At 44.9% G+C, this 14,854-nt stretch overlaps 1 protein-coding gene across 1 annotated transcript; it reads left to right on the plus strand.

Moving 5' to 3' along the window:
• The first annotated feature begins 1,885 nt into the window (after nt 1-1,885).
• LOC118768902 (lysosomal-associated transmembrane protein 5) lies at nt 1,886-12,216 on the plus strand. The gene is made up of 7 exons (XM_036515870.1): nt 1,886-2,094; nt 4,379-4,484; nt 6,491-6,567; nt 8,204-8,335; nt 8,728-8,823; nt 10,408-10,500; nt 11,193-12,216. The coding sequence occupies exons 1-7, from the start codon at nt 1,999-2,001 to the stop codon at nt 11,265-11,267; spliced, it is 675 nt and encodes a 224-aa protein (XP_036371763.1). The 5' UTR covers nt 1,886-1,998; the 3' UTR covers nt 11,268-12,216.
• The last annotated feature ends 2,638 nt before the right edge of the window (nt 12,217-14,854 follow it).

Raw genomic sequence — 14,854 nt, forward strand, 5'->3', positions numbered from 1 at the left:
CTAAAATAAAAGAAAGTATGTACTAAAATAAAAAAAGTAATAGTTACTAAGAAATTATTTGAGTCTGGTGGCCAGTGCTGGAAGTCTCTGAGAAGAAAAACCTGCTTTGTCTCTGGCGCCCTCCTGTGTTTGAACAAACACATCACACTCCCAGTGGTCCAAAGTGTGATCTTGGCACTGTCCATGCAGATATGAAATTCCACCAATACACAGGCCAGAAGATATTTGAGGCAATTTCTGTCAGTTTGATTTAGCTATTCAGAATGTTCAACTGGAGCGCCAGTCTTGTAGGGAGTTGTAAAGCCAAAGTCAACCTGACGATGAAACTGGCTTCATCTCCATTTTCTTCACGCATGACGTCACCCTTGAGAAGCTGCCTAAGTCAACTCATACACCAGAGGGCGCTAGTCTACCACCACCTCAGGGTAACATGGATGTGTGTTAGGGGTCTGTCTTTGAGAGAAGGAGAGCTATGAGAACACAGAGCTATGCGAACAGAACTTCTCTGTTGAAGGTTGGTTAAATGTCCGCCTAGGTGGGGCTTACAGTGTTGTGTCAAAGGCAGAGTTTTTCCATTGAGAGTTAAAGATTCAAGGAAATCTCCATCTTCTACACATGTGATGCACAACACATGGCCTCTTGTCTGTTAAAATTCATTTAACAATTACTTCTCCAATTCCAGGACAAGCTGTTCTTATAGTGTATATGTGTGTGTGTGTGTGTGTGTGTGTACGTAGGAGCATACATGAAGCTCTCTGAATTCTGAATGGATCCTTCACTGTTGCCCAGAGAGGCAACAAGCATCCATTCAGGTGCCCCTGCCAATCCCCCCCCTCCCTCACTACCCAGAATCCCTCAGCACGGAGGCGCGAGGCAGCCTCCCAAGAAAGCTGAAACGGGGGGCTGTTCCTGGAGCCCGATGCCCCCCCCCCCCCCCCCCGGGAGCCTCTATCTGAAGAAGTGGGACAAACATTCCTGCCCCGTTTGTGTTGCTGGATTTATGTGTCCCCGGTGGCCAGCCTGCTGTGTCCTCTCCCCGTACCTGTTCCCGCTCACTCTGCTCCTCTGTCTCTCTCTCTCTGCCTCTCTGTCTCTCTCTTCTTCTGTTCCCCTCTCTCTCCTATCTTGTGTATGCAGTCTTATACCTTTCTTTCTAGCCCTCCGTCCACTGTTTTCTCTACCTCTCTCCCTTGACTCTTCTGTCTCTGTCTCTGTCCATCCATTGCTCCCTCCTTCTGCCTCTCTCTCCTTTCCTTTTTTCTCCATTTTACCTCTATCCCTCCATTTATTCCTTCTGTTTGCAAATCTAATAATATTGGAGATATTGTGGGTAATACAGATGTCACAATAAATATTTACAAACACTGACATGACAGGCTGATGTACAGACAGACATACAGACAGACGGTCCTGAAGACAAGCTTTCACTTCCCTCCCTCTGGCCACCTTTCCTCCTGTGAAAGACATGCCTCTCCTTCACTTCCTGTTTCTCTCACTGAGTGACTGCAGTGTCAACCCTTCACCCAAATCACCCAGCAGCTACCTGTGAGCGCCTTGTACCCCCTCTCCTCAAATATTCTTTCACAGATGACCCGTTGCCCCCCACAATACCTATCACACATCACAGCTCGCATCAGGTAACACCCTGAATATTCATTTCGGAAAAAGGTGAAAGGTCATTGTCTGTCCAGGCTCTAAGGTTCCATATGTCAGGTGTGTGTGTGTGTGTGTGAGCGTGTGCGTGCGCGTGTGCGTGTGTGCGTGCGTGATTATTTTTGTAAAGTGTGCTGGGTGAGAAGTCTGCGTCATTCGTGTTTGTGCGCACGGATGCATGCGTACAGCTGTATGTGCGTGGGTGTTCCTGAGGTTTTTGTGGGGTGTATGTTTGTGTCAGTGAGGTTGCGCGCTCACACAGGAAGGAAGCCGCTGGTGGCCTGTTAGCTCCTTGCTTGCACCTTCACACTCTGTCACCGAGCTGCGCTCCGAGAAGCTGCCACCATGAGCGACCCCAGTGCCGTCCACCCGGCCCTGTTCTCCCGCAGTCTGTGCTGCAACGTCCGCACCGCCACCGTTGCCTTCACCGTCTACTACCTGGTAATGCCATAACTCTACACCTCACTTACACACTTTCTACACACACGCGCAGCTCTTACTGTGCACACTTCACCAAAAGGTACATTTCACACCGTTAATTTATGACACCACATTACTTAAGTGTTGAGCTGTTTGTGGGTCCTTTTTTTTTTGCTAATTGTTGTCATTTGATCATTCCTTTCTGCAGTACTTTTGGCTACACTATTATTCCTCTGCTCCTGAGTTTATCATGTAATTTTGTTAGTTGACTAACTAACTTACAGTGTTCTTCCCAACACAGTCAACAGCAGTCATGCACAGAGATGGAGAGCATACTCACCCTCTGATTTAGAAACAGATCTGTGTCTAGATTCTGTTTATGTTAATCATTTTTCTCTGTTTTTATTGGCGTTTAATTCTGATCAACAGAGGCTCACCTTCCACTCTGTGCAAGAACGTGGGCAATTTGGAAACAGTTTTTTTTCTCTTTTTTTTCTCTGATGTCTGCCTGAGTTGAGTATTTCCTGTTATTATCATTTCAACTTCAAACAATTAAACAATGCAATGCGTTGGAAATTGTGTCCATTTCTGTTAATCCAATTTTTAATTTAATTAAAAAAAAAAAAAAACAGAGTTTTCTTGTTGTTCTGGACGTCATTGGATGAGAGTCATTGTATGGCATTAGAGACGCTGGGGATGGGGGGAGGAGGGGGAGACATAGCATAATGGTGCATAGGCAGGAAGTCCGCCATTTTCTCGCTGCAGAAGAAAACTCACCACGCACTTTTAATTCCACCAGCTCACACTCTTATCCTGATCAACGCCACCAACCATGGGCTTTCTAGAAAAGTCTATTACTCACATCCTGCTAAGGTCCTAACAACAGGAAAATCTACTCATTTTAAACTGATAAAAACACTTCATATCAAATGGGTATAAATAGCTTCAGATCAAACTGATAATGAACTGAAAATCGGCATCATCTATGCTCAAGAGTTCGTTAGAGTCAGCCCCTGTATATGTTCATCTCCATGGAGCAGCATCCTGTGATAATAATTTTGCATCCTCTTCACACATCTATCACCTTTTTTTTTAAGGGCCGCAGACGTCTCAAAATGAATTTTGTATGAAAACAAGGCGGTGGTTATGTAATTTACGATTTTGTTTGCATTTTTTTAATCAAACAGTTTGTCTTCCTGCCCCGGCTGGCTGCGGGGCTGTTGGTGTTGGCAGGAGGGGCTGAATAAAAACGGCTCGGCTGTGGCACACTGCTCACATTTAGCTCCTGTGTGTAACCAGCAACCCCCCTTTCTCTCCTCTTTATGAAACCCTACTCCTCCCTCAGTCTCCTCTGTTCGGGGCAAGGGTTATACTATATCCCAAATATCAGGATCCTCACTCATGCTATAGCTGTCTCCCTGTATCTCTTTTTTTTGTTCATCTTCGCTGTGTCTCTTTGGGTCTCCCTGTATCTCATTCTCTCCACCTCTCTTGTCTGTTTCTTTGCGTCTTTATTTCAGTGTCTCTCCCTACATACCCTCGCTGGTTTTGTGAGTACACATGATGATCGGTACTAACGTACACAGGCGCATGCACGTATCTCATCCATATTTCATCCGTTCTGCTGCGTCCCTCACTATCATCAAGAAAAATCTGAAGACACAGACCGTGCTCACCTGAACACCTGAACACCTGAAACACTACCGCCTAAAACAATTTCTTATATCGTAAACTTTGTTTTCAAAAAAAAAAATTAAACCTGTGCTCTCATGCAATTTTAATTCTACTAGCTAGCTTGTACCTTGTTTGGCCAACTATTATAACTTGGTCATGCTGCGCTTCTAATATAGTTGACTCCTTATATGGCTTTTTGCTTGTGTTGTATTCCGCCTCACTTGTAAGCCGCTTTGGATAAAAGCGTCCGCCAAATGAATAAATGTAAATGTATCTGAAAATTACCTGACTCAAATTACATTACATTTGCTTTGTGGATGCACTTAAACAGACTGACTCTTTTTTCTTTTGAAACTTTTACATGTTGTCTATTTACACAGATGGATGTTTAGTGAGGCAATCCAGGTTTAGTTTGTTGCCCAAGGGTACAACAGCAGCAGCCCACCTGGTAGTCAAACCAGTAGCCTTTAGGTTACAATCCCTAATCCATAGTAGTGCTGCCCACGGTCTCATCCGTTCTCCACGGTGTAAAAATGTCAATTCAATGTCCTGCTTTAATCAAATGGTTTGTGTGTGTGTGTGTGTGTGTGTGTGTGTGTGTGTGTGTGTGTGTGTGTGTGTAAACCCACAGGTTTCCTCTCTGCTGGTATGTGTGGACATGGCAGTGTGGGTCTTCAACGGGAAAGATATGTGTGGGTTCATTCACAGCGAGCACCTCACCCATGGCCAGCAGATGTGTGAGTACCCCACTGGAGAGATTCCCACCCTCCCTCTGACATTTCTTATGTATCGATAGCATTAGCGTGAAAATAATGGTCTCTGTCTGACTCATACTAGCGGGCTTTTATCTCTCTGTCTGTTGTGTTTTTTTCCTGCGTCACTCTGCTTCACTCCCTGTGTCTCTGTCCCATATGGACTCTCCTGAAAAAAGCATTTGCAACGTGCCCCACCCTTGTTTCTGTGACACTGTCTTATCCTGTTTCTCTGTGTGAGAAATGCAAGGTCACTCTGACTGTCTCTCTGTTCTGCCCACAGTCCGCCTCACCTCTGATTTCCTGTTTGTTGGCCGTGCTACCAAAGTTACCGTGTTACTGTTTATTTGCTAAAACAAGATGCGGCACTCGACGTTCCTTCCTGTCTCTGATAAATAGTTCTGGTGAAGACTGCTCTCTTTCTCTGTGTGCATGAATATTCATGAGCAGGCAGGTCTGGAACGTATTTGGATTCTAAATTATTGGCAGGTTCGGGGCTTTTGCACACATCAATAGAGATTCCAATCAGGACCAAACAAGTAACAGTCTCATGACTCATGAATATTCATAAGCACCTGCCTTCAGTGGAACTCTTTAGGTTCAACTTTGGCAGGGACAGAACTTTCAACGTAAAGCACAAAGCCTCCAATATGTAGCTTGTGAATAGAATCTCTCTGTCTTCTCACTGCAGAAGGTCTGTGTGTCTGTGGGTCTCTCATACTGTGCTATTGTGTTGTTTTGTGTCAGTTGATACTGTTTTTGTATGTATCAGTCTTTCTGCATGTCTGTGTTTCTATGTGTCAGTGATACTTGTTTCTGCATACTATCTCTGTGTGTCTTCCTTTTTGTGTGTCTGTGCTACAGGGATACTTCTGTATATGATACTGTATGTCTGTCTGTCAGTAATACTGGGAAATGTGCATAAAACACTGTAGTATGCAGCTACCAACGCTGTTATTTCCCATCATTTAAAAAAATAAATGATGCACAAAGGTAATTCTGCAATCTTGCTGAGAAAGGTAGGCAGAAAGATCTTGGTGTCTCATCCAATAACATTAGCCGTACGAATGAAAGTTGACTTTAAATGACATCATGCCATTTAAAAAGCTGTTTCTGTTAGAGTGCATCAGTTAGCAGATGCACAGCACAGATCCTTTTATCTTTCTATTTTTTGATTCACTCTGCACCTCCATAACACCAGACAAGTTCGATTTTTTTGGTTTTTTAAAATATTTTTTTAAACCACTCATGAATGCCAACCTAGTTTGCACCACTGCACCAACCTCTGCACCAGAACAACAGTGCAGAGTAAGGCACACACAATCCTGCGATACACACGCAAGGCAGTGCGACTGTTTTTCACACTAGACAAATCTCACAGCGTACCAGGAGGCAGACACCGAACGGGAGAGAGGAGCGTCCCCCTGACACTGTCCTGACGTTATCTGAGCCACTCGTGGCCGCCTAAGCAAGTCTCAAGGTTCCCCCATGGTGTGACGGGCGAACTCTGGCCGACCCGCCTACCGCTTTCCCTGGTAGTACAAGGCTAATTTGTGCCGCCCCTGTGGGCTCCTGGTCATTGTTGGCAGATGACACAGCCAGTTTTGAACGCCAGTCGAGGGGCTCAGACTGCACTGAGAACAAGCATCTTTACTGTCTCAGTGACTTTGGAGCTCTAGGCATTTGATTTTAACAGCAAAGCCATCAAGATCTCCTTTTATGCATCACGCCTGTCTTAAAGACTTTGATGGTAAATGGCAAAGTGACAGAAGATCCTTCTGCTATATAATTTTTGTGCAACACTAACCCACAATGTTTGTGTTTCTGTTAAGTGTCACCTTAAACTTTTATGTATACACCCCACCATCTCTATGTATATCTGTGCCTGTGTGCCAATAATACATTCCCCCTGTGTTTCAGTGATACAGTGTTAATGTCTCTGTCTGCATGCCTCTGATGGGGATGTCACTGTTTCTCTGTTCTCTCCACAGTCGACACCACCTCTAACTTCCTGTTGCTGGTGGTGATGATGATTTCCTGCATATTTGTTCTAGTGGGATTGCGTAAGGTGAGCACCCTTTGCCCCGTCAATCCAATTATCGGCCGGTTACCGAGCACGTTTTCTTTTCAAACGCCTTTTCTGTTCTAGAGCTTTTCTGATTGTCCCACCCCCCTCTAAAGACTCCACCCACCCCTGCACTCACAATACTGATCAATTCCCTCCTTCATCAGTTCCCGAATAATCCCCCACCCCTTCGCCCAGTTCACCTCCCGCCCCTTCCTCATTTAGCTCCTGTCACCCAGCACTTTAATAACTCCAAGAGGGTCTCAGGAATGTGGGGGCTTCTTATATACTATTTCATGATTGATTTTCCAGGACTTTCCTCTCAGTCGAACAGAGCACGCTCAGAACATACCCCTGCAAAAAAAAAAAGTTAAAAAAGCGCTGCATGTATGAAATGTTTTTGGTTTCTCCCTTGCCGACACATAAATATTTGCTCAGTATTTTGAGACACGAGAAAGGAGAACTTGTTTCAATATTTATGGATGTGGTCAAACACGAAAATCCTTGCAGCCTTTCCAAGCCTTCTGGCAGTGCGCGCATGCATACATGCGGACACACACACACACACACACACACACACACACTAAGACAGCTTGTTAAAAGAGAATAAAGAGAAACGCTTCTTCACATCTGTGCTTCAGATGTTTGTGTGTGTGTGTATATTTGAGGTACTGTGTGTGTGTGTGTTTGTGGGTTTGTGCACATGTGTGTGAAGCGGTAGCCACTTGTGCATTGCTCTCTGTTTCCCACAAGCCTTCCTTTTCCTCCTGCACCTCGGAGTCAGAGATGTGCTAATCAGAGTAAATTTACAGCTCTGCTCATGCAGGAAGCTTTCGGTTTGAGCTGATTTAACGTAATAGGAACTAAGTGTCATGATTACAGTGAAATAAAACTTCGCAAAACATCAAATCGTTATATACACTTGAAAAAAGGTTTTGTGTGTCCTGTCAGAAATAATGGCTTCCTAAAATGATACTGAGGCTTTTACAATAGCTTTAACAGTCTTGCATTTTCCACTAAACTCCGGAAGATGAGCTGAGATCAGATATCTTCGGTGATGTGCGGCCATTTTCCATTCCGATGTCAAATGCTGTTTATGCACAGATTAATACCAATAACAAAATCCATTAATGTAACACACTTGCTTACTTAGTTTCACCTGTGCAAGCAGTCCCCTCTGTTTTTTGTGCTTTTTGACTGACTGTGGCAGACTGATTTTAGTCCCTGGCATGCTGGGATGAGAAAATAAAACCAAAAGGAAGTGCTGGGTTGAGCTTACCAGCTACATGGTGATTAATCTTGTAAGGGCCATTGAACTAAGAGAGTGTTCAGTCCAATTGAACACTTTACCCAAGAGATGATTCTCAAATATTTACTGACTTTGTCCATTAAACCTAATTTCAAGCCCCATTTAGGTACACATGTCAAAATGATGACTGTACGGTAAACTACAGATCATTTTTCAGAGATTAGCTCAAGGTACTTTTTTTTTTTTTTTAGTGTATAATCAGCATTTCAGATTAGATGAATTTTGAAATTCTGAATGTGTTCCAAAACAAATCAGGAGGTTTGGGAACAGGCTAATCACCCAGTCTGTGTCCCAGTTTGGGTCTCATCTCCCTCCCCATCCTTCCTCCAGGGATGCTCCCATCAGCTGGTCCCCTTCATCGTCCAGCTGTATCTTGATGTGGCTCTCAGCGTGATGTCCCTCTTCAGTGGTCCCTGGGGGCTCCCGGGAACCCCCACCTATGAAGAGAGTGAAAAGCTTGTGGTGAGGCCTCCCAGAATTCCCCTTATCTCACCTGTGTCTCACCCGTGTCTCATGTGTTCCTCACCCAAAGCTCTCATTGAACCCTCACACTGAGTGGTGTCTCATCGAGCGCCTCTGTACGTCTCTTTTCGCCTCAGTGTGTCTCTGTATGTCTCTCACTGAGCCCTCACATTGAGTGGTGTCTCACTCGAGTCTGTCCACGTCTCTGTCTTGGCCTCAGGTTGTCGTTGTGTCTCTCACTGAGCCCTCACATTGAGCGGTGTCTCACTCGAGTCTCTCTACGTCTCTCTCTCTTTGCCTCAGTATGTCTCTTTGCATCCCTTATTACCCCCTTGTTGTCCCAGTGTTTCTCTTGAGGCCTGCTCACTCATCTCTCTCCCTCTCCTGCACAGCTGTATTTCACAGGGGAGAAGGAGCTGGGCGAGAGGGACATGGCTCGCTTCACACTGATATTTGGAGTTCTGTTTGTCCTCTACCTGCTGGTGAAGGTGAGCCATGTGGGCTTCTGCACGCGCTCACTAAGTGCGCAGTGTGCCCGTACATTTTTATTACATAAGTCATGTGGATGTTTCCACCTTTATGGCATTTCCACGTGACAGAGGGCTTGTCTGACCCCCCCATCCCCACTTCCTGTGGCCTGCCCCCCCTGGAGGTGGTGTGGGGGGTGAGGGGTGGGACCCTGCTGCCGGCATCCAGCAATAACACCACAGAAATGCGCACTGCACTCCACCCTTTAATCCGCTGCTCCGCAAACACATAGAGCACCTTCTGCTACCTGCAGCTGCGGCTCCTCATGTCCTTTATGGCCAGGCACGCTCCGCAACCCCTCAGAGTGGCACACACATGCACACACATGCACACGCACACACGCACATTTATAATCACGTACCCACGCGCTTGTGCATGTCTTTCTTACACACGTATACATTTACACGCCAGCTGATGTGCACTGGTACATACAAAATTCACACACATTCTTTATCATGTGCTACACTGAGGCAAGTAAGTGGATTCACACAGTCATAAGCCTCACACACACACACACATGCGTGTACACATGCACATATACATATAAACACAAATCTATACAATCTATGTATGAAAAGGCATACACACAGAAACACATGTCCTACACATACAGAATCTATTTGCATATCAATACACACAAGCATAATCCTAAATCCTAAGTACACACACCCATATGCACTCTCTCACACATAATGAAGTCATTTATACACATGTATAGTACATGTGCACACACATTCATATTCTGAAACATTCACACACACACATAACTGCACACACATCTATATAATTGCCCACATACGCACACACACACACACAGAGCATTGTGTATTGATCCATCAAAAGGGGAGTTATTCTCAGCTGCAGACTTCCTTTTTGGCATGTTGATGTTTTAACTCAGTCGTGTTGACTTTCTTTCATTTTTCTGTACGAAAATGTTCATATCTTGAGCAATACAGTATAGCTTCACCTTACATCCCCCCGCTTCCACAGAAGCCCCATCAATTGGGGCTTGTTCAGGTGAGACATGGGGTGGTGGCGGGTGGGGGTGCGGGGAGAAAGAGGGGTCTGTTCTCTGGGATTATGTGCCAGTTGGAAGGTGTTTACCGGCTGCATGAGGGATCAGAGATGGGGCCCCTGCTGCATGGTGTAGAGAAGGAGAGAGAGGGAGAGAGCCCAGGCAGTCTGAGGAACAAGGAGAAAGGGACGGACAGACGATGAGGACTGAGGAAGGGATAGAGGGAACTGAGGAGCCCACAGGGTTGCATCTATATACATACCCTATACATACATCAGTGTACCCCTCCTTTGTCCTTGTCTAGTCAGGTTGCACAAGTTAACTTGTGGTAGGGCTTGAATGGTGTGCTGCTCACACTCACTGGTCTGACACTCTTGCTCATGCAGCTTGAATGGATACGCTTCTGTTCTTTTGTGCTGGAAGTGGCTCTGGATAGTAGCATCTGCTAAATTAATGTAATGTAATGTAATGTCTGTCCATCCTTTTCAACCCCTCTCCCCCCAATCCTTCTATCCTGCTGTCCCCACAGGTGTACATGGCCCATATTGTGACTCAATGCTACTATGTGGTGAAGATGGCAGCAGAGGCCAAGGAAAGCCAGGGGGTGGACAAGGGTGTGTTGGTAAGTCCAGTAACATGTGTAACCACATATGAGTGCGTGCATGTGTGTGTGTGTGTGTTTGCCTGTGTGCACCTGTACACTCGCAGAAACATCGAAATAATCTTTTGTGGTCTCAACGAGGATTTTGAAAGTAAAAAATAGCTGTTAAAAACATGCATACTTAAATACATAAGCAAACAGCAAAAAATAACCCCTGCTTCCCACTTCCCCACTGCATACTATGTACAGTAGTCTCTTCAGTGGCTGATTTCTGAAAATATTCAACATGGACGCCCAGATATCCGATCTGGCTCACTAAAATTCCTCTTCCACATGAAACGCGTGATTTAGCACAGGTGTGTGTGTGTTCTGTTTGATGCGGTCACCCTGTGTGACATCATCAGTAGCACTAGCAATGTCAGGTTACTTTAAATCATTGTCATTTAGCAGACGCTCTTCTCCAGAGCAACTTACATATGTTGCAATTTTTACATGTTATCTATTTATATAGCCCGATATTTACTGAGGCAATTGTAGTGAAGTACTTTGCCCAGGGGTACAGCGGCAGTGCCCCAGCAAGGAATTGAACTGGCAACCTTTTCATTACAAGCCCTGCACCTTATCACTATGCTACACTGCAGCCCCTTTATATACTGCCATTGGTATACCGAGTGGGGCAAATTTTCACCCCGACCCCATGTTTCTGCCCCCAGGTGGAGCTGCCCTCCTATGACGAGGCCCTGAAGCTGCCCTCCAAGGACGAGCCTCCGGCCTACCAGCTGCCCTGAGCGGCAGCCCACCCTGCGGTCACCCTGCCTGCTCTCTGCCACGGCAGCTGCTTTTCTTTAGATCCACGTTTAGGCCAGTTTCCATCACCAGCGGTTCGCGGGTCAGCCATGAGTCGCGAGCAGTCTCAACAAACTAGAAGCTTGAACACGTCTTTCTAGCTCTGCATCTACTGTCAAGTCTGCCTGAGTGAGTGTGCGGAAAGAGGAGAGAGAATTGAGCAAGAGGAAGGATGTCTGTGGGCGTTGCTGTGTCGCTGAGCTCAGCCGGACTGAATTTCATCCGCGTCTCGCGCTGAGAAACACGCTGAATGGTTTATTCATCTGCAGTGTTTAGGTCAAATTGCCAAAATGGGCAGAATCCAGAAATCATTTTTAAGAAAATTTTTTTTAAGAATCTACTTTTTACAAGCTTACTCAGTGCTCACCCTAATCATTAAATCCAGTTGTTCAACAATGCTAGCAATTGTCTGTACAACTCGGGCTGAGGACAGGTGATACACTCAGCGCTTTGCACAATCCGAGCTCCATATAATTTTCCATCGCATTAAATTAAATCGTGCTCAATGCTCTTGTGAGCCGCTAACCCTGAGCTCTCAGTGACTTAAAGCGCACCAATATGTCTGTGTAGGAATGGGATCATGTTAAAGTAGTAATTAGAGGATCTGTGTAAATAGCTGGAGTCAGTTGTTGCATTTTGTGCTCTTTGTTCAACTCTTTAACTTGTTGTGCAATCCTGTTCAACAGCAAGGTTGTGTCAAAAAGTGCTTTGATCAAACAGGGAAGATGGTATAAATTTCACCGAAAGGGAGGAGAGTAGGAAAGGGGAGAGGAGAGGAGAGGAGAGGAGAGGAGGGAGGGAGAGAGAGGGAGGAGGTGGAATGAAGCCTGGCTTGTATTGCACTCGGAGGCTGGAAATGTGAAAGCAACAATAAAGCCTCATTAAGACTCACCGGCGGTGTCCCGTCTTTACTGTGACTGTTTATTTGTGGCCCGTCAGATCAAGAGCTTGGGGAACGCAGAAAGTGAGAGCTTCAAAGGCTTGTAGCAGGACAGCATAAACACACCACCCTTTCCAGCCTCCACACTCGGGGGGGAGGAGGGGGGGGAGTTGATGTTTTTTCCACGCTGCTTGACGTGGGGTACTGTCTATGAAGCCTGTGATGGGCAATGAGGGGGGTATTTTGGTGTGTGTGTGTGTGTGTGTGTGTGTGTGTTTAGGGGGGATACATGTCCCTAAGAAGTAGTGTTTCATAATCTCAGTTTTAATTTCTGCAGTTTTTAATAGCAAAAATGCCAAGAATAAAGAGAGAGAAAATATAAAATATTTGATCTGTTAAATAAAATATATACACTAGGGTCCAAAATTATTGGGACACCTGGGCTTTTTGTGGTTAAGTGTGGATGTGTCCATGTAGCTATTAGTTTTATCACTCGAACTTAATTTATGGTGTGGTGAAAACATTTACATGTTTTGGCAACTATTAACATTTTCAAAACATCTCTTTATGTGGTTGGCACACGATTGACACAATCACTACCCTTATTTCCAACATTTTAATAATATGTATGACATTAATTCTGCCAAACAAACTGACAATTCCATGACATTAACTTCATTTTAAAAGGTACCTACATACTTATTGAATGCAGACAAGTGAACAAAAATGACCATCACTTCAGTTAGGCCTGATTGAACGTTGCCCTGCCCCCTAATTGAACACTCATACTGAAGCCTATATAAACCTAACAAGGTTGGAACATGGTCACAGAAGATGAAGCTGAAATTGACATTGACATAAATATGACTTTCCCAATGTCTGATGGAATATGCTGCAGATTTGTTATCTGCACATATTAAAAGGGATGTAATACAGTAATCAATTCACACTTGGTGTTGATGTCATGGTGGTTGTGCTTCACCTTTTTACTGATAATTCATTTTATTGAGTGTTTGCACTCAGAACCACTGGGATTTTAGTATATGAGGGAGGGGTTGGATCTTATACATTATATATACACTATGTATACTGTAAATTTTAGAACAGAACTATTTTAAATAACCTCGTGGTATGAGTGACCCTGATACAACCAGTTTCGCTGCCTGCTATTTAAGACCCAATTTCCTGCTCTGGTGGTTGGGGCAGCATTATGGTTTCTCACTTGTTAGACACCTCTTTGTCACCTCTTTGACAGCATCAAACCTCCTGGGTAGTCTCTCTTCTTCCCCTGCTGTATGGTCTCCTGCTTGCATATCTGTAGCTGGGAAAGGACCTCTCTTTCATGAGGTCATAAATGGTAGATGGTCTCCATCACAAAAGGTCAGGAGCTCCTGGATGGTCTCCCTTCTGCTGTGTCTAGCGTTAAGTTGTGTCCAGCTACAGCAGCATCAGACACTGACCCCAGACACCCCTGGCTGGACTGAATTCCTGTGGTGGCTCTGGGTGTGTTTGTGTATATGGTCCATGGGCCATGGGTCTGTCCCAGGCTTGCCAGAACTGCGTTCATTAGTGGGGCGATCACAGAGGGCCGGGTTACATCACACAGACACGGCTCTGTTAAGAGGACCAACTCCACGCTCAGGCCTGAATGAAGCCCTTTCATTGGCTGAGTGCTGCGGATCGAACCCTCTCTCTGTACGGCACACTGGAGAGTACTCACAGGAATCTAGACTAGCTCTTAAAAAACACTGGCGCTGAAAGGCACGTACACACACATTCAGACAGATATACATACCAGACAGATCGCATATCAGCAGACACGCGTGGACAAACTCACACAGATGTACAGTATACATACTTGCATAGATACAGATATACAGATACAGACACACACACACACACACACACACACACACACACGCTCAAACTAGCTCATGTGCATGGATATATGAATACAAACGCACACATTCACATAGACATACGGTCACACATGCATAAATACTCACAAACAAATACACAACCTCACAGATTGCACTGTATATTGTATGTCATTGTACCTTGTGTATCACAAAGTAATCATGAAATGGTTTTCTTGTAGTAACAAACTGACATAATTTAGAAAGGATTTCCTGGGTTTACAGGACTCAGTGTGTCCAACACAGCCTAAGATGGCCAACTGATACACTATCCAGGTGATTTAAAGATCAGTGATCTTGGTTTTTCCCAGCCCACACCTCATTTCCACTGGTGGAGGAACTGCTGCAGATCTTTTTCCAGTTTGATTCTCTCATGATTTTCTGATAAGAAGAACTTGCACTGTATCTACCAACTCAACACACTTCAAAACAAGAAGCACTGAGTCTGACACAGTTTCAGTCACAGACACTCAAATAAACTTAGAGCATAACAAAAAAAACCCAGTCAGACACAACCTAACAAACACAAAGAGAATTCTGAAAATTCATGGTGATGAAAGAGACAGAACAAAGCCAGAGAAACAGAGACACATTTAGACACAGAGAGAATGACAGACACACAGAGAGACAAAGCCACTGTGCTGCTGGGAAAATTCTGTATGACTGGCCCATGCTGGTAAGACCCTGATACCTTTCCCATAAGGTCCAAACCCCCCTCCTCTCCCCACACCCA

Source organism: Megalops cyprinoides, chromosome 21 (genome assembly GCF_013368585.1).
Source record: "Megalops cyprinoides isolate fMegCyp1 chromosome 21, fMegCyp1.pri, whole genome shotgun sequence".
Classification (NCBI taxonomy): Eukaryota; Metazoa; Chordata; class Actinopteri; order Elopiformes; family Megalopidae; genus Megalops; species Megalops cyprinoides.

Excerpts from the sequence above, each read along its gene's own strand:
- LOC118768902 (XM_036515870.1), top strand. The coding sequence starts at position 1,999 with ATGAGCGACCCCAGTGCCGTCCACCCGGCCCTGTTCTCCCGCAGTCTG. Across the intron at positions 2,095-4,378 it reads CCTTCACCGTCTACTACCTG|GTTTCCTCTCTGCTGGTATG; the intron begins GTAATGCCATAA and ends GTAAACCCACAG. Across the intron at positions 4,485-6,490 it reads CACCCATGGCCAGCAGATGT|TCGACACCACCTCTAACTTC; the intron begins GTGAGTACCCCA and ends TTCTCTCCACAG.